At 39.3% G+C, this 23915-nt stretch overlaps 1 protein-coding gene across 6 annotated transcripts in view; it reads left to right on the forward strand.

Annotated features, from left to right (window-relative positions):
• FER (FER tyrosine kinase) overlaps window positions 1-9686 on the forward strand; it is a 470096-nt gene extending 460410 nt beyond the window's left edge. For all 6 annotated transcript variants that reach the window (XM_023547996.2, XM_003405006.4, XM_023548002.2 and 3 more), the window contains 2 exons: window positions 4271-4393; window positions 5281-9686. In XM_023547996.2, coding sequence (XP_023403764.1) covers window positions 4271-4393; window positions 5281-5423 — 266 coding nt within the window. In that variant the 3' untranslated portion in view covers window positions 5424-9686. The remainder of the gene's footprint in view (window positions 1-4270; window positions 4394-5280) is intronic.
• Window positions 9687-23915: the final 14229 nt, after the last annotated feature.

The raw sequence follows: 23915 nt of genomic DNA on the forward strand, positions 1-23915 counted from the left end.
TCTAGCATTTTCTTAAAGCAGAGAAAATATAAATAATTATCTCATGAATGAAAGTCTTTGTTCCTTGGTATACTTCTTTCAAGTTTTATATAAATATAGTTATGTAATTGGGGGTGCCAAGAAATATGGAAGATAGCTTCCTGGCAAACCGACTGGAAGAGATCCATATTTATGCCTATTCCCAAGAAAGATAATACAGCTGAATGCGGAAATTATCGAACAATATCATTAATATCACATGCAATCAAAATTTTGCTGAAGATCATTCAAAAGCAGCTGCAGCAGTATATTGACAGGGAACTGCCAGAAATTCAGGCCAGATTCAGAAGAGCACATGGAACCAGGGATATCATTGCTGATGTCAGAAGGATCCTGGCTAAAAGCAGAGAATAACAGGAAGATGTTTACCTGTGTTTTATTGACTATGCAAAGGCATTCAACTGTGTGGATCATAACAAATTATGGATTACATTTGGAAGAATGGCAATTCCAGAACACTTAATCGTGCTCATGAGGAACCTGTACATAGATCAAGAGGCAGTTGTTCGGATAGAACAAGGGGATACTGAGTCAGGAAAGGTATGTGTCAGGGTTGTATTCTTTAACCATACCTATTCAATCTTTATGCTGAGCAAATACTACAAGAAGCTGGACTATATGAAGAAGAACAGGGCATCATGATTGGAGGATTAATATTAACAACCTGCATCATGCAAATGACACAACCTTGCTTGCTGAAAGTGAAGAGGACTTGAAGCACCTACTAATGAAAATCAAAGACCACAGCCTTCAGTATGGATTACACCTGAACATAAAGTAAACAAAAATCCTCATAACTGGACCAATGAGCAACATCATGATAAATGGAGAAAAGATTGAAGTTGTCAAGGATTTCATTTTACTTGGATCCACAATCAACAGCCATGGAAGCAGCAGTCAAGAAATCAAAAGACGCATTGCATTGGGCAAATCTGCTGCAAAGGACCTCTTCAAAGTGTTGAAGAGCAAAGATGTCACCCTGAAGACTAAGGTGCGCCTGACCCAAGCCATGATATTTTCATTCACATCATATGCATGTGAAAGCTGGACAGTGAATAAGGAAGACCAAAGAAGAACTGACGCCTTTGAATTGTGGTGTTGGCGGAGAATATTAAATATACTATGGACTGCCAAAAGAACGAACAAATCTGTCTTAGAAGAAGAACAGCCAGAATGCTCCTTAGAGGCAAGGATGGCGAGACTGCCTCTTACATACTTTGGACATGTTCTCTGGAAGGATCAGTCCCTGGAGAAGGACATCATGCTTGGCAGAGTACAGGGTCAGTGGAAAAGAGGAAGACCATCAACAAGGCGGATTGACACAGTGGCTGCAACAATGAACTCAAGCATAACAACAACTGTAAGGATGGCTCAGGACCGGGCAGTGTTTCATTCTGTTGTGCATAGGGTCGCTATGAGTTGGAACCTACTCGATGGCACCTAACAACAACAACGACAATTGGGAGTGAGCTTTTGCCTCCTTTCCAAGGGCCTTTTCATCCCTATTAATGCTTTTCTTCACTCCTGCCTCAGAGTACATGAAATATTGCCCAAGTCTCCACGAAGTATGCAGTCAGCCTAAGACCTTCAGTCTAAGAAGGCTCTGTGAAACTTTGGCTTAGAGACGTAGAATTAAACATATTTTCACCATTATTTTCTTATTATTGTTGTTATTTAATTTTCAAAAAGATAATACTGATACATAGACTTGGTTTTTTAAAAATCAAGCCATATTAAAGGGCCTACAATGAAATATAATCCCGTCTTCCAACCCTGTCCCTAACCACCCAATTCCCCTTCCCAGAGACGAATACGCTTATCATTTGCTTATATTCCTCTCAGAGATTTCTCAGCCATTTATTTGTATATATGACCCACCTCCTCTTTTTTAACTCAGAATAGTAGCATACTTCATAGGCTGTTCAGCATGTATTACCACCGTCTTTAGTCATTGCTGCTATGAGTCAGAATCGACTCAACGGCACTGGGTTTTTTTAGTCATTGCTGTTACCAAAGGTACTATAGGGAATATAGGATACTGGTTTGTAACCGAGGAATAAAAAGATCTATTCATCAATTATTGAAAAGAAATTTTTTTCATTTGTCACCTGGGAATTATGGGCTAAAGCACCCTCTAATTTAATTACTGTGGTGTAACTGATTCTCAGCTACCCCTATGAAAGGAGCAAGATTTATAGCGAAGAGAGTTCTAGACCACCCATCAGGAACCACTTTTCATAACCAGTTATGTCAGTAACTGTATGAGCTTGGTAAGCCATCTTCTTCTCTGCACCTACATTTCCTGATTTGTAAGGTGAGAGTGATAGTACCTTTTCCTCCTACTAGGGTGTTATGGGAGCCCTGGTGGCATTGTGGTTAAGAGCTCAGCTGCTAACCAAAAATCCACCAGCAGTTCAAATCCACGAGCCGCTCCTTGGAAACTCTATGGGGCAGTTCTACTCTGTCCTGTAGGGTTGCTGCGAGTCAGAATTGACTCAATGGCAATGAGTTTTTAGGCTATTATGAGGATCAAATGAAAGATGGAAAAGTAGCAAAGTTTTGTACTTTGTAACAAAGTAACAATTGTAAGTTACTTGTAGCCCATTAAAATTACCCAGCAAAACCAGGTTCAGTGGTCCAGGTAATAGAGTTAGGTTTTAAGCTTTTACTTCTGAAGTGTGATCTTGGCTTTTATATAACTTGATCTCTGCCCAGATATTATCTTACCAAAAAATGTATATGGCTCTACTCAACTTATACTTTCTTAAAGAACTAATTAGTCATAACTTATAGCCATTGAATGACTTTCATGAAAAGTATTAAATTATTGGATGCCAAACTTGGAAAGAATTGATATGCAGACAAGAAAACTAATCTTTCCACCAAACATCACAATCAATGTCCATAATTACTGCCTTCTAAGAAGGAAGTTAATTCACACAGCTGGAGATGAAAATCAGTAAGTACACTCCAGACTCTGACGTCAGTGTGGTTACCATAGTGCAAGCATACTCTCATTTTAATTTTACTTTTTGCAAGAAAGAGAAAGGGCCATCCTACTTGAAAGTAACAAGCCACTTTTAGAGGAGGGCCATTTATAAATACTGAAATGACAGAGTTAAGGCAGGAAGCTACAAGAGGCTTAGAAAATGTAATCATTTAAGAAATCTTTAGCACCACTGAAAATGGAGTTTAGCTATGATAGTATACGCTCTATATGTAAAATTAAAACAAAAGTACAAACATGTTGAGAAAATCTTGGAAATTCTTACCCCTAGGAGTTTGGGAAGGATTTCCTGCCTTCCTTCCTTGATTTCACATCCATCTCCAGAAGGCATTTTTTGTTGGTTTTTATTTATGATTCTCTAAAAAACTATTAAAAAAAAAAAAAAACTAAGAGCTTAGCTCATATAGATCCGTAAAACAGGTGCACCAAGATATTTTGACAAAACAAGGCACCATATAATTTAAAGTTGTTTTTATCAGCCACTTATGTTAATTTCCACTCTATTCAAAACAGAAAATGTATTTTCCGTAAATGAAACTATCAGTGGAGAAAATGAGACCTTCAAGCATGTAAGAATATCTGTAAACAGTGATGAGTAAAAATTTGAAGTTAAGAAACTTTCCTTATTGCTTTAAGTTTGTTTATAATTTTAGTGGAAAGAAAATGATGCAGGCAAAAGAAAAAATTGCAGGGATCCAGATTATTTAATCTCCTAGGCATTGATGTGTGCAAATTTATACATTTGTTTTAAAATTTAAGCCATTCATCCACAGTAAGGCAGGCTTGCATACTGGCTGAATATTTGTTCTTGGTGGGAGGAGAAAGTGAATTGGAAGCTGGTTTGGTTTAACTGGAGCCCTGGTGGCGCAGTGGTTAAGAACATGGCTGCTAACCAAATGTCAGCAGTTGCAATCGACCAGCTGCTCCTTGGAAACCCAGTGGGGCAGTTCTACTCTGTCCTGTAGGGTTGCTATGAGTCAGCATTGACCCAATGGCAACAGGTTTAGTTTTTTGGTTTTGGTTAAACTAGCAACCTGAAGATATTTCATTTAATTGGTAATATCACTAAACCTGGAAAATAAAATAGGATCACTAATTACTGAGTTTTTTTTTTGTTGAGTTTAAAATATGCTAATACATGACTGACATAGACATATATAACCAGAAAAGTCCTCCCACTTGTCTACTGTGCCTTGCTTGGTTATGGTTGTCGTTTCCCTCCAGGGAGATACAGCTCTGAGAGTGATGCGTGGAGCTTTGGCATTCTCCTCTGGGAGACCTTCAGCTTAGGGGTCTGTCCATACCCTGGAATGACAAATCAGCAAGCGCGAGAGCAGGTGGAAAGAGGTGAGCCAAAGACGTGGGTTAGGAGGATTCACAACCAGCCCTGGGGCGGTGCTGATGCTGTGTCTGACAGCCACACTTCCTGGGGCAGGGGGCGGGGAGCGGGCTGGGGGGTGCGGGAGGCCACCATTTGAGTACCTAAGTAGAGATCAGAAAGAAGAAAGTTTTTGAGAATTTTTTGACCCTTCTGAAGAAACTCTGTGTTGTTCCCAGATTTGAGATGGAATAACTAGGCGATGATAATACTCTAACATGCATTCGTGTAGGGCACAGTCTTAGCTTTCAACAGAAAGAATGCTTCCAACAAAGTGCCAGTGGCCTAGCGCCAGACCTGCCAACAAAATTGTTGTAGAATCGGGTGGCTGACTTTCTGGCTCCCTTCCTTTCTCTCCTTCCGCTCACAGACATCGCACTCTCTAAGGCAAACATGGCACACACACACTACCCAACAACTGCTGCACAACCACCAGACTTTGAATTGAAGACGAGATTTTTCTTAGGCTGTAAAAGAGTACAACTCATATTCATTTATATTTCGCTTTTGAGTTAATGTTTATGAAATGCTCATCCTCCTTTCATCTTCAAGAACATAGGTTGTAGAGATGATTTTTTAAAAACTCTGCCCACAGCATCTAAAAGCAACTAAAATGTGTCTTAATCAGACCTTGTGACAAGCAAACCAAAAAAAAAAAAAGTCTCCTGTGTCCCTGTGGCTTTGTAGTATTAAATTCTGTATCCCTAAAAAAATATATCAGTTTGCCATGAAGTGGATTTTTTGTTTCTATTACACCTACACCATAAGGTGTTAAGGTTTCAAAACTGCACAATGCCCCGTGTGAGCATCTTCTCTCTGTGCTAAATTCTCTGTTCCTCTTCTCTTGGGTCTTCAGGATACCGGATGTCAGCCCCTCAGCACTGTCCAGAGGATATTTTTAAAATAATGCTAAAGTGTTGGGATTATAAACCTGAAAACCGCCCCAAGTTCACTGATCTTCAGAAAGAGCTCACTGCCATCAAGAAGAAAATCTCGTAGTGATGAAAAAGTGCCAACCTCAGCGTCCAGCACTCTGTCTCCCAGCAGGGTAATATTGTTCTCATCAACAATGAGTTCATACCACATTACCTGCAACAGTCTTCTAAGGTTATTTTTTTATTAACTGTTTGGATTTTTTTGTAATATGTTCCACTTTTAAAGAGAGGCAAAGGTAAATGGGTTAAAAAAAAAGAAAAAACAGTTCTACCAAGCAAGGGCTTTGTTAGCTAACCACAGCAATCCTGCCATTTCAGACCATTGTAAATAGAAAAGCACAGACTTTAGATGTAAGGGACAACAGATCCGTCTTTTTCACACCCAGGACTATTGATGTTTCTCAAAGGTTTTCTATGTCAGGCACAGTTCACAGGCTGCCATCCTACGCCACAGACACCTACTCTCTTGGTGCTATAAGCTACGTTGGTACTGCCACACTTGCAGGGCACATTCCAGCCAAAGTTGGCTTTCTTCTCTGCTGAGTCAAGATAATATTTGTACACATCTTTTTATATTGGGAATTATTTGGACTACTTAGAGTTTTTCTTTTTTTCTTTTTTGCCAAAAATAAGCCTAGTGTAAGCATCATCATACTCTGGCTTTATTAGTAAGGTGGCCATTTCCCTCCTCCTTTGTCCAGGCAACTGCTCCTAAAGGACGCTGTAGAGAGCTTTGACAGCAAGAAGCAGGTTTGAACAGGAAGGTGTTCTGGAGAAAAGAGCAGCTAGAATGGTGATCAAAAGTAGAGAAGAAAAGGAAAATATAAAATCACCCTTCTTATCAGAATATGCCTTTATAAACACACACACACACTTATCCTTTTTTTATATTCTGAATTCACCAAAAAAGTCCTAAGAAATTTTCAGGAATTCATAGATAGAAACTTCTTAAAGGCAACAAAATGTTCTTTTCAGAGAAACTACAAAGCAGAAGCCCATAGAACTTAACAGTTCCTTCTAGTTAAGTGTCTTCACCTCAAAGGAGGCATCCCAAAATTTAGTTCCCTTCATTTGTATCAGTTTCTCGAGCTGTTGGGATTTCGTGATCTTAGTTCACAAACACACTCGTGTGTACACACACACAACCAAGGAGCATGTCAGGCATGCATTAAGTAGATGGTTAAGACAACAAGTGAACATTAATGAGGCAAAAAGCAATTACGAGGAGAAAGACATAGGGATAGCCATCCTATTTCCACCCTACCCTGTCATTTACCCTTATATCACTACCTGGAAATTCTCATCATAAGCTGATGGGTATGTGACCACAGTACCAGAAATGTTCAGTGTGGATGACATGTAACACAGAGTTAAAACTAGGATTCTGTTGAGCTGAACCTTAGCTCCATCCAGGGAACTCGCCCCACGTTTTGTATATAGTTGCTTCTCGGGATAAATGTGTGTGTAGGAGAGGGTCACGCTCAGGGGTAAACGTGGCCTGGGAGTCTTATAAGTGCTCAGGCATTTGTCCAGATAAACAGCGCCTTAGTGAAGATTTGGTCTACATTCTTTAGAAGAGCTTAAGAGAGAGAAAGTTCCTCCTGCCCTCTCCAGCTGTTTGCTGCCTCTGAATATCAGGGCGCCGAACTCACACCCAGTAGTTTAAAGAGTAAAAAGGATGATACTGAACAGAAAAATGGCTTGTGTTTATCGTTTCAATCTCCATGCAAGTTTTGTGTACATTTAATGATCCAGACTAGGAGCTCTAGTAGTGCAGTGGTAAAGCACTTGGCTGCTAACCAAAGGGTCAGCAGTTCCAACCCACCAGCTGCTCTGCCAGGTCAAAGATGTGGCAGTCTGCTTCCATAAAGATTTACAGCCATGGAAACCCTATGGGGCAGTTCTACTCTGTTCTGTACGGTCACTATGAATCAGAATCGACCTGACGGCAACGGGTTTTGTTTTATTTTTATATTCAGACTAAAATGAAAGAATAATAAACTTGCCCTCAAAAATATTCTGTAACATACAAAGCAACTTCTTTTCATCAGTATGGTTTTCCCTTCTATCAAATGTTAAAAATAAATGAAAATTTCTTTTGATGACACATACTATGGTAAATCAAAGCTTAGACTCCGGAGTCAAGTGCTGTAGTCTTCAGGCATCTGTCAGCCTTCAAAAGTAAAACTAAGATAGGAGGGAACGTTTCCACCCTTTGTCAGTATTTCCAAGTGAGTCTTTCTGTTTGTAAGATTCTTTGTCTGTTTAAAGAAAACAACCTTCCATCACTTAGCGACCTCAGTGCTGAGCTCTCAGAAAGAAGAGAGAATGATGGTTTGGGCTTTAATTTTGTGAACAAGACCCAAAGCTTAATCCTTGCATTCTAGTGTGAAAGATGAACATGGCATTGATATTTCGCTCATCCAGGCTGTTAGAATTTACAATTCACATCAAAACGCTGTGCTTAAATTAAAAAAGCTTTTGAAAACATTGTGACATCTGCAGCATTTAAATTCTGTTTTATTCTTTGTCCCAAAGCACACAGTGGTACAGTTCCAGATTAATAACTCGTTGGGCATCTTTCAGGGTCATGTCAGTTATATAGACCATTAAATTTAATATAGGCACATACGTTAAGAAAAAATTATGCAAACTAATTTTTTTACTGTTAATTCTGTTGTGCTTGAAGCATAATTTATTCATCCCTTCTGTCACTGATAATTATTGGGATTATATACTTTAGGAGGCTGATCCATACCCAGAAAGCACAAGTATAAATACTGTTCCAAATTTGCAAGTTGATTTAGGGAAAGGAGGCTTCCAAAATGCAGAAAATACTGTGACTTGTTTAGTAGGAAAACAGTTGTAACCAAAATTGCCACTGGTCTGGATGTAATTAAGTCAGGTCACAAATCTTTGTTATTAATGGATTGTTCAAGAGTTGCATATGTCACTTCTGTATAATTCCTCTTATAATTTCTTAAATTGATGAGTACTGGTGGTACAGGACAGGCAGTCTGAGTCTGACCCGCATTTATCTGCCTTCAATCACTAAGAAGCCTTTGGGAGACATATGTAGGTAGTTCATCATTTTTCAAGGAAGGAAATCTTTTAATGTCAAATTAACATTTATTACCAGCATATGAAGCCTAATGAATTTTGTATTCTGTGTTATCTAAGGTTATTTCCCAAAGCCAACATATTCTTTCTCTTCCAAGGCAATAATAAAGGATTAACAGGTTTTGTTCAAACTTTTAAAAAGAGGCTTTATTTAAGTCATCCTGCTACTAGGTCCCCTGTGAAAGGACTTCTATAATCGTTTCTCTTTTACGTCCCAAATTTAATAGGAACAATAAAGTTTCCCACCCACAATTCATATTTTACCACAGTATTATTGAATCATCTTACAAGTCGAAGAATGTAGACCATGAGCTGACTTGTGTTAGGTATTATATAAGTGCACATTTCACAACTGTTTTTCATTTATAGAGTTATTTTATTTCAGTTTGAAAAGTGAATGTTTAGTCATCAAAATCATTTTAATTTCCTTTAAGCCATGACATATTCATGTTTCAGTTTTGCCGTAGGGTTTTATGTTTGGCCAAAACCACTAAAATAACTATTATTTCCCAATGCTGTTATTAGACTGTTTCAAGAAGAAAGCATTTTAGTCATAACGTATGCTTCACACTGAGGACCTTGTAGTGGGATTAAACACAACAATTTGAATGCATGTCAAGATCATATGTCACTGCCACTCAGAGTTATCTCACTCAGACCACTTTACAATTAATTCTTGTGAGTCATCAGATGTGCTAAGAGTGTACCTCAAACCTTACTAAGTATAACTCTGTGCACACTATTCTGCGGCCACATGTCCTTTGAAGTGGGATTAATTGCTAGTGTTTTCTGAAAAGACGTTTACCTCAGCCCTCTTTTTTTATACACATACTCCCTTTATCACACCACTGAGATTTTAGATGTTTCTTATCAACAGAATTGATTGTCCGTAAGCAGTGTTCTGAGTCAGAAAAAGACTGACTTTTGCATTTAGGAGAGCAGAGGCCTTATGCAAAACAGAACTTAATGCAAAATAAAAGGAGCAACAAAGGCACAGACAACTGAAAAAAACATGTCTTCTTGATATATTGATTTCTTAACTAAATGGAATAAAAAAATCTTATATACAAATGAGTTTATATTACATTTACAATATACTATTGAGTTAGTATGAAGTTTACCATTACAATAAAGGTGGTATCTCTTTTATTATTAACACTGATTTGATTATACATACCGTAATTGTTTTATTAAACATTTAATTTTATTTTGCTCTGTTTTGATTAGTCTCATATCCAGTATGAATACTATATCATTTGGGAGAATCCAGAACTGCATATTCATTTCCACAAAAGAAAATACTCTGATTAAAAAAAGTCACAATTCCAGTTACCAAGATTACCTTCTTGCAGAAGATTTTGGTACAGTGTTAGCATGCCATAAAATCTCTTTTAAAAAAAAATACCATAATCCAGAAAATATATAAACTATACATCATAGCCATAATTCAATGTCAGAAAATATTTGGTACTCCTTAAAAACCATCCTACTGCTGCATACTGAGTCCAAGATTAAAATATGAATTGTTAAATATAGGCATTAAGAATCACTTAGCTGCTTACTAATGACTGACGTTCTTGAGGGGTCCAAAAATTCTGCTATAGTAAATTCTTAGTCACTTTAAACTGCACAGAAGTAATACGCATAGGCTTCAGTATGTCTCTAATCAGATACGTTGCATATGCAAAAGCGAAAGAGGGAAGAACCAGTTATTCTAAAGTAGGATAATGCAGCCCTACAGAGGGCATGGCAAATTAAAGTAAAACAAAGACAGGCAGTGTCACTAGAAAGCCTGAGGAGAACAGTGACACAAAGCTGGATCCTTCCCTATAAAAAGGGAAAGATTACTGGAGGCAAAAGAAACAAGAAAGGTCACCTGCCAGTGTGTGGGCCTTAGCATGAGCAAACTCAATACCTCCCCTTGCATTGTTGTTAGGTGCCATGGAGTCAATTCCGACTCACAGCAACTCTGTACAACAGAACGAAATACAGCCCGATCTTGTGCCATCCTCACATTCCTCGTTATGCTTGAGCCCATTCTTGCAGCCACTGTGTCAATCCATCTCATTATGGGTCTCCCTCTTTTTCACTAACCCTCTACTTTGCCAAGCATGATGTCCTTCTCCAGGAACTGGTCCCTCCTGATAGCATGTCCAAAGTTTGTGAGATGAAGTCTCACCATCGTTGCTTCTAAGGAGCATTCTGGCTATACTTCTTCCAAGACAGATTTGTTTCTTCTTTTGACAGTCTGTGGTATATTCAGTATTCTTTGCCAACACCATAATTCAAACATCAATTCTTGAGTCTTCCTTATTCCTTGTCCAGCTTTCATATGCATATGAGGTGATTGAAAATACTATGGTTTGGGTCAGGAGCACCTTAGTCCTCAAGGTGACATCTTTGCTTTTTAACACTTTAAAGAGGTCTTTTGTAGCAGATTTGCCTGATGCGGTGTGTCATTTGAGTTCTTGACTGCAACTTCCATGGGCATTGATTGTGGATCCAGGTAAAATTAAATCTTTGACAACTTCAGACTTTTCTCCGTTTATCATGATGTTGCTTATTGGTACAGTTGTGAGGATTTTTGTTTTCTTTATATTGAGGCATAATCCATACTGAAGGCTGTAGTCTTTGATCTTCATCAGTAAGTGCTTCAAGTCCTCTTCACTTTAAGCAAGCAAGGTTATGTTATCTGCTTATGGCAGGTTGTTAATGAGTCCTCCTCCAATCCTGATGCCGAGTTCTTCTTCGTGTAAACCAGCTTGAATTATTTGTTCAGCATACAGATTGAATAAGAATGGTGAAATGATACAACACTGACACACACCTTTCAGATTTTAAACCATGCAATATCCTCTTGTTCTGTACAAACAGCTGCCTCTTGATCTATGTAAAGGTTCCTCATGAGTACAATTAAGTGTTCTGGAATTCCATTCTTTGCAATGTTACCCATAATTTGTTACAATTCACACAGTCGAATGCCTTTGCATAGCCAATAAAACAGGTAAACATCTTTCTGGTATTCTCTGCTTTCAGCCAGGGTCCATGTAACATCAGCGATGATATACCTCGTTCCAAGACCTCTTCTGAATCCAGCTTGAATTTCTGGCAGTTCTCTGTCAATGTACTGCTGTAACCTTTTTTTTTTTTCTCTTCATTGTCTTCAGCATAATTTTACTTGCATGTGGTGTTAATGATATTGTTTGATAATTTCCACATTCCATTGGATCACCTTTCTTTGGAATGGGCACAAATAAAGATCTCTTCCAGTTGGTTGGCCACATAACTCTCTTCCAAATTTCTTGGTATAGATAAATGAGGCCTTCTAGCATTGCATTCATTTGTTGAAACATCTCAGTTGATATTTTTTCAGTTCTCGGAGCTTTGTTTTCTCCAGTGCCTTCAGTTCACCTTAGACTCCTTCCTTCAGTACCATCAGTTCTTCTTTATTATATGCTACCTCCTCAAATGATTGAACATTGATCAGTTCTTTTTGGTACAGTGACTTTGTATATTCCTTCCACCTTCTCTTGATGCATCCTGCGTCGTTCAAATTTTGCCCATAGAATCCTTCAGTGTTTCAACTCGAGCCTTGAATTTTTTCTTCAGTTCTTTTAGCTTGAGAAATGCTGACTGTGTTCTTCCATTTTGGTTTCCTAATTCCAGATCTTTGTACATTTCATTATAATACTTTGTCTTCTCAAGCCATATTTTGAAATCCATTCAGCTCTTTTATTTCATCATTTCTTCCTTTCATTTTAGCTACTCTGCATTCAAGTGCAAACTTCAAAATGTCTTCTGACATGCATTTTGGTCCTTTTTTTTTTTTTGTCCTTTTAATGACCTTTTGCTTTCTTCATCTATGATGTCTTTAATGTCATCCCACAACTCCTCTGGTCTTCAGTCATTAGTGTTCAATGCATTGAATCTATTCTCGAGATGGTCTCTAAATTCAGGTGGGATATATTCCAGTTTGTAATTTTCTTCAGCATCAACTCAAACTTGCATATGAGCAATTGATAGTCTGTTCCACAGTTGGCCCTGGCCTTGTTCTTCCTGATGATATTGAGCTTCTCCATCATCTCCACAGATGTAGTTGATTTCATTCCTGTGTATTCCATCTGGTGAGGTCCACATGTATAGTTGCCATTTATGTTATTGAAAAACAACAGACAAGTGGTGGTCCCTTGCATTAGGAGCAATTTTTTATTCCTAGCTTAGTCTCTACAACATTTTTTAAATGGCATTGAATTGAGTATCAGTCGGATTTTCTTTATGTTCACTTTAATATCAGGAGGTAGCCACTTTTGAATCAGAACTGTTCCTTCTTTTTCTGTAAGGTGTCAGTCATGTTGGTGATTCAGCCCACTCACCAGCAGAAGGAAGCCGTATAATGGCACACATCTGTCTGAGGTAGCCAACATTGGTGGAAAATTGTCATGAAAGCTCCTGTTTTTTATTTTATTAAGGAAAAAATATCTACACTTACTATATGAAGCAGATTTAGCTTCCCTCCTTGCAAGCAAACTTCTAAGAGACCCAAAACAATATTTGGGACCAACTCTGAAGAGGTTCAATCTTGAGTTTCTAAATAATCTTCCCAAATATGACCAGTGAGACCAGCAACATGCAAGTGTTTTACAAAGAAATAGAATATTCTAAGTGATAATAATGACCCTGGTAGAAGAAATTTATGTTTCCCTCAACTTTCTTCATTGAGAAAGCATTTCTTGAACATCTCTGCCATGTCATGTTTTCCTAGTATTTGTTTTTGGCTTTTGGTTAGTATTTCCTTTTCTTATAGTTGATTTCTCAATCTTTTGCTTTACCAAAATAAAAAAAGCCTTTATCATCAGCTTGTATTGGATAGTGTCATAATTGGCCTCCACTAAGGAGTTTCTCCTCACGTGCTCAGGAGGCTCCTGTCTTATAGGGAACTCCCAGGCATTCATTTACCAAGGTTGGCTGCACAGTCACTGCATGAGAGGGCCCGTGGTAGATGGAACTTAGCGTATGAAGAGTTGTAGTCTTCGTTGTGGAGAGAGAATGACTAGGTGGCTGATGTGTTAGACGAGTGGCACTATCAGTAGAGGTTCATGGAAGATTTTCCCAGGAAAGAAAAATCACTGTGAGCAGACATGTCCAGAGAAACAGCATGCTGAAATGCCTCAGTTGACCTTCCCCCAAAGAAATGTTAAACACTAACAATGATTGCTTTGCCTTAAACCCCTGGGCAAGGTTAATACTTCTACTCCACTCTTCTATGCCAATATTTTTGTTGTTGTTATTTCCTTCATACACCTCTTGTTAGTAAATGTCCAAAAGTATTTCCATTGTGCAAATATGAAGTCTTAAGTTCAAAGCAACCCAGTCTACGTAGACATGTAGACCCCAGAGCACCATTCTGAAGTATCACTCAGGTAAAACATCAGCTCTACTCTGCAGTTCTCCAAAGCAGTGTGCTTCCTAATAAGCCAAACATCACACTTTTCTCCTGTTTACTAAGTACTCCTATGGTGTCAGAATAAACACATTCTAAATGCTATCGAAAGCTGATTCTAAACCAGTTCCTAAGAAGCCAGGTTTTGAACTACAATCATCACAGCTGACAACAGAAACCTCACTTCACCTCTCTGTTGTCAGTTGAAACATCCTTGAGAAAACTATAACCACTTAGGTAATTCATCTAATCACAGGAGATTGTATCTTTTTTGAAAGCATAGGGCAAATGTCAGTATGAAATGTCAGTGTGCTGATCAACACAGGATAAATGTAAAGTATCCATAAAAAAAAAAAAAAATTTTTTTTAAAGACCTGCATTGGAGCAGCAAATACCTGAGTGTAAATAATGAAGTTGCTTATGAGCCTGAACTCTCATTATTTTCTTCATATAGCTCTTGTCATATAGTACAACATTGGGGTCTTCTTTTGAGTTGCCTAAAGAATCTTTATAAAGAAAAATACTAAATTTCCCCCAGTGGGGCCTCAGATCCGTAAGTGCCCTGGGTCCCCGTTTTTCTTTGGTAGAAGCTGAGAGGGAACCTAGAATCTGGGACTACTGAAATCCTAGGTGAAAGGCCCACCCTGGCAGTATCTTTACCAGCTCATCCATTAATGCTTTTGTCTATTTTTATACACAGAAGTGGTGGGGAGAACCTCTTATATAGGAATTTTCCACTTACAGATAATTTGACTTGATAGAAATAAACTTGCCTGCCTGCCCAGACTGTTGTAAGCAAATACAGAAGGCCAAGTGCCCTGAGCCATGCTCAGTATGATGGCGAATGTTTTCTTCCTGACCCAATGAGTACAGTGGTCTTGTGTTTAGACTGTAGCATGCTACAGAGGCCTGTCCCTGCCAGTCTGAATTGCTTTGTTTCCACAGCAGTCAGAAGACCAGTTCCAACAGAAGTGGGTTTATTTGCCATAATTGCACCTCAGATGCTAGGCTTTTCACACTTTCAAGGTACAGAATTTTTTTTTTTTTTTTTTTTTGAAATTCACTATTTGGGGCTTTACCATCAAAGATACTGATTCCATAAGGTTCACTTGATTTTCTCTAATAAGTGTATTTTATTTTCCTATGATTCTAAATCCAACCCTAGGTGTAGTTTCTGAGCATCAAGTCAAAATCAAAGATAAGGATCACTGGAAGAGGCATCTCGGTTATTTTAAATTCATGGCCAAAGTATCCAAAGACATAACACTCCCTTTCACTTGACTATACGAAAAGTCGCTTACTCAGTTCCATCCTGTGACACAAGCCCGCTCAACATGGACCCACGGCCCTGTTCACTGGCCCTGTCTGTTCCTCACTCTTCATACAGAGTTAGGATTCCTCATGGAAACAGCTTCTCTAGTCAGATAACTATAGATTTTAGTTCATGTTTAAACATATTGCATTAGATGGCCTAACTAAGCAAGGAGAGTGGGGCGGGGGGTGCGGGGGGCTGGTGGTGTGAACTCTGCCAGCCTTACGTTGTGATTTTTTTGTGTGCTTTTTTTTGGTTCGGTTTGGCTTCTTTTGGTGCATACCCTAAAAAATTGGAACTCTGAAGTCATACAACTACATAGGATTAAGAGAAGTCAAGTAAAGACAGGGGAATAAAATCAAGTTACCAGAGTCCTAAGAACACCCTTGACTTCTTCAGGAAATGAGTAAATAGAAAGCAGAGATAAGATAGAAAGTGCAAATGGTACCCTCACCATTTGACTGTGGACGACCCACTGGCTAAGGCACTGCAGTCTCCCGGCACCATCCCACAATGAGCAGTTGTGGGAATGTGATTTTCCTCTTCCCTTTGATAGAAGATAAGTTTGGGATGCTGGGGTGGAGGCAGGGTCTGCCCTTGGCCCCCATGGTATAGCTGTTCCAGCTGCAGGCCTCACTTTGAGCAGAGCACTCCTGTGGTTTACAGATTTTTCTTTTAGTGCCAATATATGGTCAGTTTAATGTCAGGTTAGAGCACCTTTAGTCCTTTTTGCTATTGTTTTGAAATAATATATTTGTGAAGTGGATAAAAGAGACACTGGAAATAGGGTGCTTCTTTCTTCTGAAAAGTTCAAGTGTAAACAAGGCTTTTGGTGGGTTTATCTGGCTTTGTAAACAAGCCTGAAAATGAGTGAGAGCTAAATATATAAAGGAGTTAGCTGTCTGTCTTTTATAATTTTTAACTCAGATCTGTATTTAACACTTATTTATTTGTTAGTTTTTGCATTCAGAAGAAATACACTTTGAACTTTGGCTAACATTGTAGGATATTTTTAAATGTTTTCTACTTTTTCAAAACATGATTTCATCATTTTTGTGAATGTAGGCCATTTTTAAATTGCCTCCTTTTCTTTCCCAAAAGACCAGTTACCACTTTTGAGTCTGCGGAATCTCTTTTTACTGTATTCTTATAATAAATGTAAAATATTTGTATCAAACTGCCTCATCCTGTTTAATCTTTCCATCGTATTTATATTTGTCTTTCGTTTCCACATAAATACACTCTAAGTAGAAGAAAAGGAAAGAGAGATTTCCATGGTAACTGACCTCCTAGGGATGTAACAGTGCATAAAAGATTATTAGCATTCAATTTCCCTGTAATTAAGCTTATGAGTTCTGATGAGAATGGGTGTGTGCTGCTCACAGTCCAGTCACTGCTTCCTCTGGTTAGAAATCAAAACTGAAATGTAATTCAAGGCCCATTTCTCCGCATGGATTGGCTGTGTGCTCGTTTTTTTTGTTTCATAACAGGAGAGATTTAGATATCAGGAAAGGGTTTAGGGGAGAAAGATGACTAAGAGGGACATTTGGAAAGAGAAGCTGAGACCTGCTACTCCACAGCAGTTACAGGCGAGTGTCATCCCCTGTCTCTTGTACAGACCTGAGCTGGAAATAGAGCCAAGATGCCTGACTTCTATTTACCCTTCAGGCAGCAAATCAATAACCTTTCTAAAACTGCATGCTGTTATTTACACAGGTTTTGGGCCACATTCCAGACATCGCCCATTCATAATGCTTCCCTGCATTAAGCCAAGCTGTCTCCTCACCCTTGACCACGAGTTATAAGCTTCTGCCCCGTTCTGCACATCCACTGTTCGTGGGGCAGTGACAAGCTTCTTAAGACAGGCAAAGCAAAGCCACACACCCGCTAGACCTTCCTAACTTCTGCAGCTCTCTGACTGACCAGAGCTAAGTGTTTCTGGGCCCTTGGTGAATTCCTTTTCACTATAGCTCTTAATTGTCTGTCTAAGATTGTATCCTCAAATCCAGTAGGCTTGATTTCCGGTGCAGCATCCCAGACAGCCTGTACATTGACTTGGTTCTATTAATTAGGACCAGGTACATCCACCATCAAGGAAGGTTGATATCTGACTGAAATCCCATTCCCCAGGATGGATGAGCAGCATCCCTGAAATTCCTTGGGGTTCCTGTGGTATTTAAAGTCCTTCACTTCACTTCACTTCACTGTACACTCCCCCTCTAGCTGCTGATTTCTTCAAGCAGATGGTAGTGATGTTGCTTGGATGTAAGAACAGCTTCTATTAAAAGCATCATGGGTTACCCCTTCAAGTAAATGAAGTGCTTTTACATACCCCCTAAATCCAACACATATGGACTAGCGAACACGCTTTCCAAATCTCAGCCAATAAAAATCCTGTAGATCACAAGGTCCCAATCACAGCCAATCATGCGCTGGCTCAGAACCAGGCAGTGTTTCATTCCACTGTGCATGGGGTCACAATGAGCCAGAGGCCAACTCGACAGTAATAGCAACAAAACAAGGCTGATGATGCAGGGTTCCAAAGGCATCTCTGATTCCTTACCCCGAAGCAGGTGCTCCATACTGAAAGAAGCACCAAGATGAGAGTCAGGTAAACCAGGTTCATTCCTGGTTGGGCTGTCTAATTCATAAACTTGGACAAGCCATATCACTGTATAAGCCACAGTTTTCTCATCTATAAAATGAGGTTGGAATAAATAATTGCCTAGTAATGGTCTTTTTTGGCGGGGGGGATTTTCATCACCCATTCCCCCTCTTCCTGAAAGCATCCTGATTTTCTCTTTAGCATTTGGTTTGCTCCTGATGAAAAGGCAATTCTAAGTTTCCACCTCTTTGTACAGAAGTCAAAGGATCCATATCCTTCCTTACTCAACTGGGTCCTTTCTCCCAGGACTGAATCTTGAAGGGAGAGACAAAAGAAACATCTGGAAGGGCATTCATTAATGCAGAGTCCATTCCTCCTAGGAGAACGTGACTGTAATTCCTGGTTCCAGGAGTCCGTGGGTGGCTCAAACAATTAAGCACTTGACGACTAGCTGAAAGGTTGGTGGTTTTGAACCCACCTAGAGGTGCCTTGTGCCTTGTAAGCAGCCCTGGCAATTTGCTTCCAAAAGGTCACACCCTTGAAAACCCTATGGAGCAGTTCCATTCTGCACACATGACGTCACCACGAGTCAGAGTCAACTCTCCAGCAACTAACAACAGCAGCCCACCAGAGTGTGCCTGGGTTCTTCCCGTTCCTGGGCCTGGTTCTCCAGCCTCCCATTGAACTTGGAATCTCCTGATAACCTTCAGTTAATTCCCTTTACTTAAGTTATCCACAGTCCGTTTCTGTTGCCTGCAACCAAGGATCCTGACAGAAAGAAAGATTCCTAAGGCCCCTTCCAATTTTGACATTCTGTGCTCTCCCATCGCCTCGGGGTCATTTTGGACTCCATAAACACCAATGCTCTGCAGGAAGGGCTCTGTTCCTTTGCTTATTACAATGTGGCTGTCCAAATTCAAGAGTGATGAGAAAAAGGAACGCTCCCCAAGGGTTCAGTCATCCAAATGTGCTGCTGATTATCCAAAACGAGCCTTTTAATGTTTCCCGAGCTCTGGACCTAGGTAATTCAAAATTATAAATGTTTCTTTTGCAGTCTCCCTGTGGAGACGGTGGCACCATAGGATAGTTAAATGATAAGGTCAATGGACTATAGTGTTGTGAAAGGCTAATTGATCTATCACCGCAATATAAATGCCAAGAATTAATAGAAAAAATAAATGTCACAGGAAGCTGATATATTGACAACCTTAGAAGCTACTCACTTCTGGTCTCCCCCTCCTAGCTTCCAATAGGGCTTAATCTTTTGCCATGTTGGAGGGTCCTTGCCTTTCTTCTGTGGGTGGGTGGGTGGGATTATACACACACACACACACACACACACACACACACACACCTGTTGCTGTTGAGTTGAACTGCCAACATTTTGGTTAGCAGCTGAGCTCTTAACCATTGCACCACCAGGGCTCCTCTACATAAACAAAAGATCTGCAGTTGAAATCAATGGCAATGGGCATATATATAATGAGTATGTACATATATGTACGTATGTGTGTGTGTGTGTGTGTATAGATATATATACCACCAAATGTTTCCATCTAGGCCTGGGTAAAAACCAATAAACAATTTAAACCTGTTGGGTTTTCAGCCTGAGCTAATTTTCCAAGCAGCCCTTGGAGGCCTTCCCTCTGCCTGGTGTCCTCCCTCCTCCTGTCCCCCTACCAAATGTCAAGGAATGATGATGACACAGTAATGCACTGCAGCGGGGTTCGGAGGGAGGCACTTGGGGTATATTTGCCTTGATGAAAGGGAGTGAGTGGGCCAGTGGGAGGACTTGCTCGTTTGCATCCCATCCAGGCTCTCAGTCTCATGGGCTTCAGACAGTGAAGCTCTGTCACAGTCAGTCAAAAATGCAGAAACCAGGCTTTTTCCCTTCCAGAACTGCACACTTTATTAGTCTTTAGGAAATACCAGTCAGAGATGAGAACATCTTATCTATTATGCCTGAACTATTACTTTGAATTTCAATCAAATATGGGAAGGGGCGAGCCATGTGACCCAGCCAGGTTAGCGTCTAAATTATTTTTTGTATCATACTAAATCCTACTCCACCCCTACATAGCTCAGCTGCATATAGAAACTTAGAAATTGGAGACCAGCAGATTTATAGCACCAACCCTCCCTTCTTTACTCCACTGTTCTCTCCCATTCTTCCTTCTTTCCCTCGTCCACACCCTTTCTCATGTACTGAAATGAGAGTCCTCTGTCAGTACACATCACAGTTCCTTATCCTAAAGCAGGTGCTCCATGAATATAATTATTTGCATCTTTTAAATGTGTATTCCTTAGCTGCAACCTTGGAAAGATGACAGGTCATTTACAAGATTAAATATAAGGTAAATCAGGAAAATTATAAATAAAAACAAAGTCCGGTAATAAAGGACAGAGAAACAGAAAACCAAGCATCTGAAACTCATTAATTACAGGCAGTCCCCGGATACAAATGTCTGACTTATGCACCACCCATGGTTACGAACCCAAACCTGTTACCTGTTGCCATCAAGTCAGTTCTGACTCATAACGACCCTACAGGACAGAATAGGACTGTCCCATAAGGTTTCCAAGAGCAGTTGGTGGATTTGAAGTACCGACATTTTGGTTAGTAGCTGAGCTCTTGACCACTGCTCCACCAGGGATCTGGTTATGAACCAACCCTTGTAAAGCCGATTTTCTTAAAAATTTGAGGTACATCCAATGGTTCGTAATAACAAATGGGTGTTACTTTGCAACAGACATCAAAACATTACTATTATTACTGTATTATTATATTAAAGATGTTTTAGTGTATCTGGAAGTGTTTCTTTAATGTTTTTTATACATAGAAAGGTACACTATATGCTAAGACAAACATTTGTGTAACCAACATTAGATACAAACTGTACCTGACTGTGCTGATTTAAGAACAAATTCGACTTAAAGACAGATTTAGGAATAGAGCTTGCTTGTAATCTGGGGACTGTGTATTCTGAAATTGGGCAATATATGTCACTGAATTTCCTAACAACCAAAACAAAACAAAAAAAGGTGGGGAGAAGGGAGTACTTATATTAGAAAATGAATGAGTTAAGCATTCAATTTAAGAGTTTAGGGGAAAAAAAACACAAAGTAGGAAAAAGGAAATTAAGAAATTGAAAGTAAAAAAAAAGACAGGAAAAAAAATCAGATACTAATGGAATAGAAAACAAAAGTAACAGGACTAAAATTGAAGCTTTGGCCAAGTCTCTGAGGTGACAGAGATCAGATACTGTAGTGGACATTGTGGTGTGTTACTCAAATCCCTTTCAGGACTGAGGTATTCATTCCCCTAGCTACTGGGAATATTTTCTGTTGGCAGTTCAGAGCTGAGTCCCCTCTCAGAAATTGGCTTCCACGAAAGAGAGCTTTCTCTCCTGTGGTCACCTCTACGCTAGGCAGCCAACATCAACTGAATGGTTGATGCAGTACAAAGGTCCAGCCTCCTTGCCTCGATTCAGGACAACTCTGAAGGATAATTCCAGCTCCAGGCCTCAGAAGAGAGATGGTGAAGGTGTCTCCAGATTCTTGGAGCATGTAGAAGGACTGAATGACCACAGAATATGATTCTCAAGTAAGAGATCCGTAGTGATTGGGAATCTCCAGAGAACTCATGAAAGTACCCCAGAAAGGAAGGAGTCAGATTTAAACGCCTCCAGGCTCAGAAAACACAAAGCTAGCTAATGACAGCGCCACTGAAGGAAGAACTTCTCTGCTCTCTTCTCTTTCCTCCCCCTCTCCCACTCCAACCAGGAGAGGTCAGAAATAGCCGCTGACATGGAAGAAAGAGAAAAAGAGAGGAGGCCCACCATTCCTATAATAAAGAGAAAGACTCCATTTTTGATGTTTGACCACTGACAGCTTTCAAGCTCCACTTTTCCTCTTTCTTTTTTGCCCCACATCTAGGTCAGTCAATAAGAAAGCCCCACACTCCCTTCCTTGGTGCTGGAGGGAGGAATCCTGGTGCTGCCTAGGGGACTTTTCAGCCTGGCCCCACTTCTAGTCACAATAAAGAGCAAAGCCACTAGGACAGGCTTTCTTCTGCCTTATTCCCCCCAGAAAGCCCCAAGGTATGAGTAATAAATCTTTTCATAATCTCTTGGTGTGAGTAGTGTCATCAATCTCAACATACAAACTATTTCATTGGGAAGGGATTCATTCTGCCCTCCACGAGGTAACTGAAAACAATGTCCTGCTTCCTGTAGGCCAGGAAACCCATGTCAGGCCAAGGGAAAGGGGAGAAACCTAAGTTCAAAATTTATATTATTACAAAGAACTAAACATTATAAAATATTGAATTTAGAGCATGTTTGCAACAAAGTGATTATAGAACTTCCTGTTTTCTAAGATTGAACATAAAAGCCATGGCAGTGTTTCTCATCTGGTAGTGAATTTGCCCCCAAGGGGACATTGGCAATATCTAGGACATTTTTGGTTTTTACACCTGGTGAGTGCTACTGGCGTCAAGTAAGAAGAGGTCATGGATGCTGCTAAACATCCTACAATGCACAGGATAGCCCCCCACAATAAAGAATTTTCCAGCCCAAAATGTCAATGATTAAGAACCCCTGAGTCATGGGCCCTGTCTGAATTTCCATCAAAGAACAATGGAAGCCTTTCTTTAACTGAATGAATTTTACAGGAACAGTAAAAGACAAAATAAAAATGTTGTTTTATTTACTTCTCATAATATGGCATGTTTCACTGTGTACTACTTACACAGGGAAATGATCTAAAGGGTTAACAAAGCCAAAGTTTATTTTTAAAACAATACTCTAGTGAGATTGGTCAAGGAAAAAAAATAAGAATAAACTATATTAAGAATGAAAGCATAGAAAAAAATAACTATGAGCAAAAAATTGAATGATGCAGAAAGCATCAAAGAAGATGGAAAGAATACACAGAATCACTGTACCAAAAAGAACTGGTCGACATTCAACCATTTTAGGAGGTACCCTATGATCAAGAACCACTGGTACTAAAGGTAGAAGTTCAAGCTGCACTGAAGGCACTAGCAAAAAATGAGACAGATTGACACAGTGGTTGCAACAATGGGCTCAAATATAGCAACAATTTTGAGGATGGCACAGGATCAGGCAACATTCTGCTCTTTTGTACATAAGGTCTCTATGAGTCAGAGCCAGCAAAATGGCATCTAACAACAACATATTTTTTCATGGCAAAGAATACTCTGTATTATGAAATATCAATTCTTTTCAAACATAATTCTTATTCAATGTCCAATAGAGATCCTTATAAAAGTTGGCAAGATAATTCTAACCTTTATATTGAAGAACGAAGTGTCAAGAATAGCAAAGACCCTAAGAAAAAATCAGGGGGAGCAGGAATGGAAACTTGTCCTATTAGACAAGATTTATCATAAAGCTATAGTGTGGTATTACTACAAAGATAACAAATAGAAAGGGGGCCAGACTAGAGAGCCCAGAAATAGAGCCAAACATATGAACGAACACTCGATATATTACAAAGTTGGTGCTACAGATCAGTGGAGAAAAAACGGATTAGTCAGTGAATGGTACAGGAAGATTTGGTTATCTGCATGAGAAAAAAAAAATTAAGATTAAATCTTCCACAACATACCTACACATTAAAAATAAAAAACCAATGGATTAAAAACAATTAATGTGAAAAGCAAAATATGAAATCATTTAGAAGAAAATATAGAAGATATCTTTATAGCCTTGAGCAGGGAAGTTCTTCTTAAGCAAGACACAAAAGGAAAAGATTGCTAAATTCAACTACATTAAAATTAAACATTTCAATTCATCAAAGCACATCATAAAAAAGTTAAAAGACCAAATCATAAACTGGAAGACAATATTTATAATATGAAAGAAAAATTACAAATCACCTATAAGCACATGGAAAAATGTTCAACTTTATTCGTCATCAAGGAAATAAAAATGAAAACCTCAAGGGGATACCACTGCATGGCCATAAGAATGGCTAACCTTATAAAGACTGATGTTACCACCATTGGCCAAGGATGTCAAACAACTTGAACTCTCGTACATTGCCAGTGGGAATG

Source organism: Loxodonta africana, chromosome 2, assembly GCF_030014295.1.
Source record: "Loxodonta africana isolate mLoxAfr1 chromosome 2, mLoxAfr1.hap2, whole genome shotgun sequence".
Taxonomy (NCBI): Eukaryota; Metazoa; Chordata; class Mammalia; order Proboscidea; family Elephantidae; genus Loxodonta; species Loxodonta africana.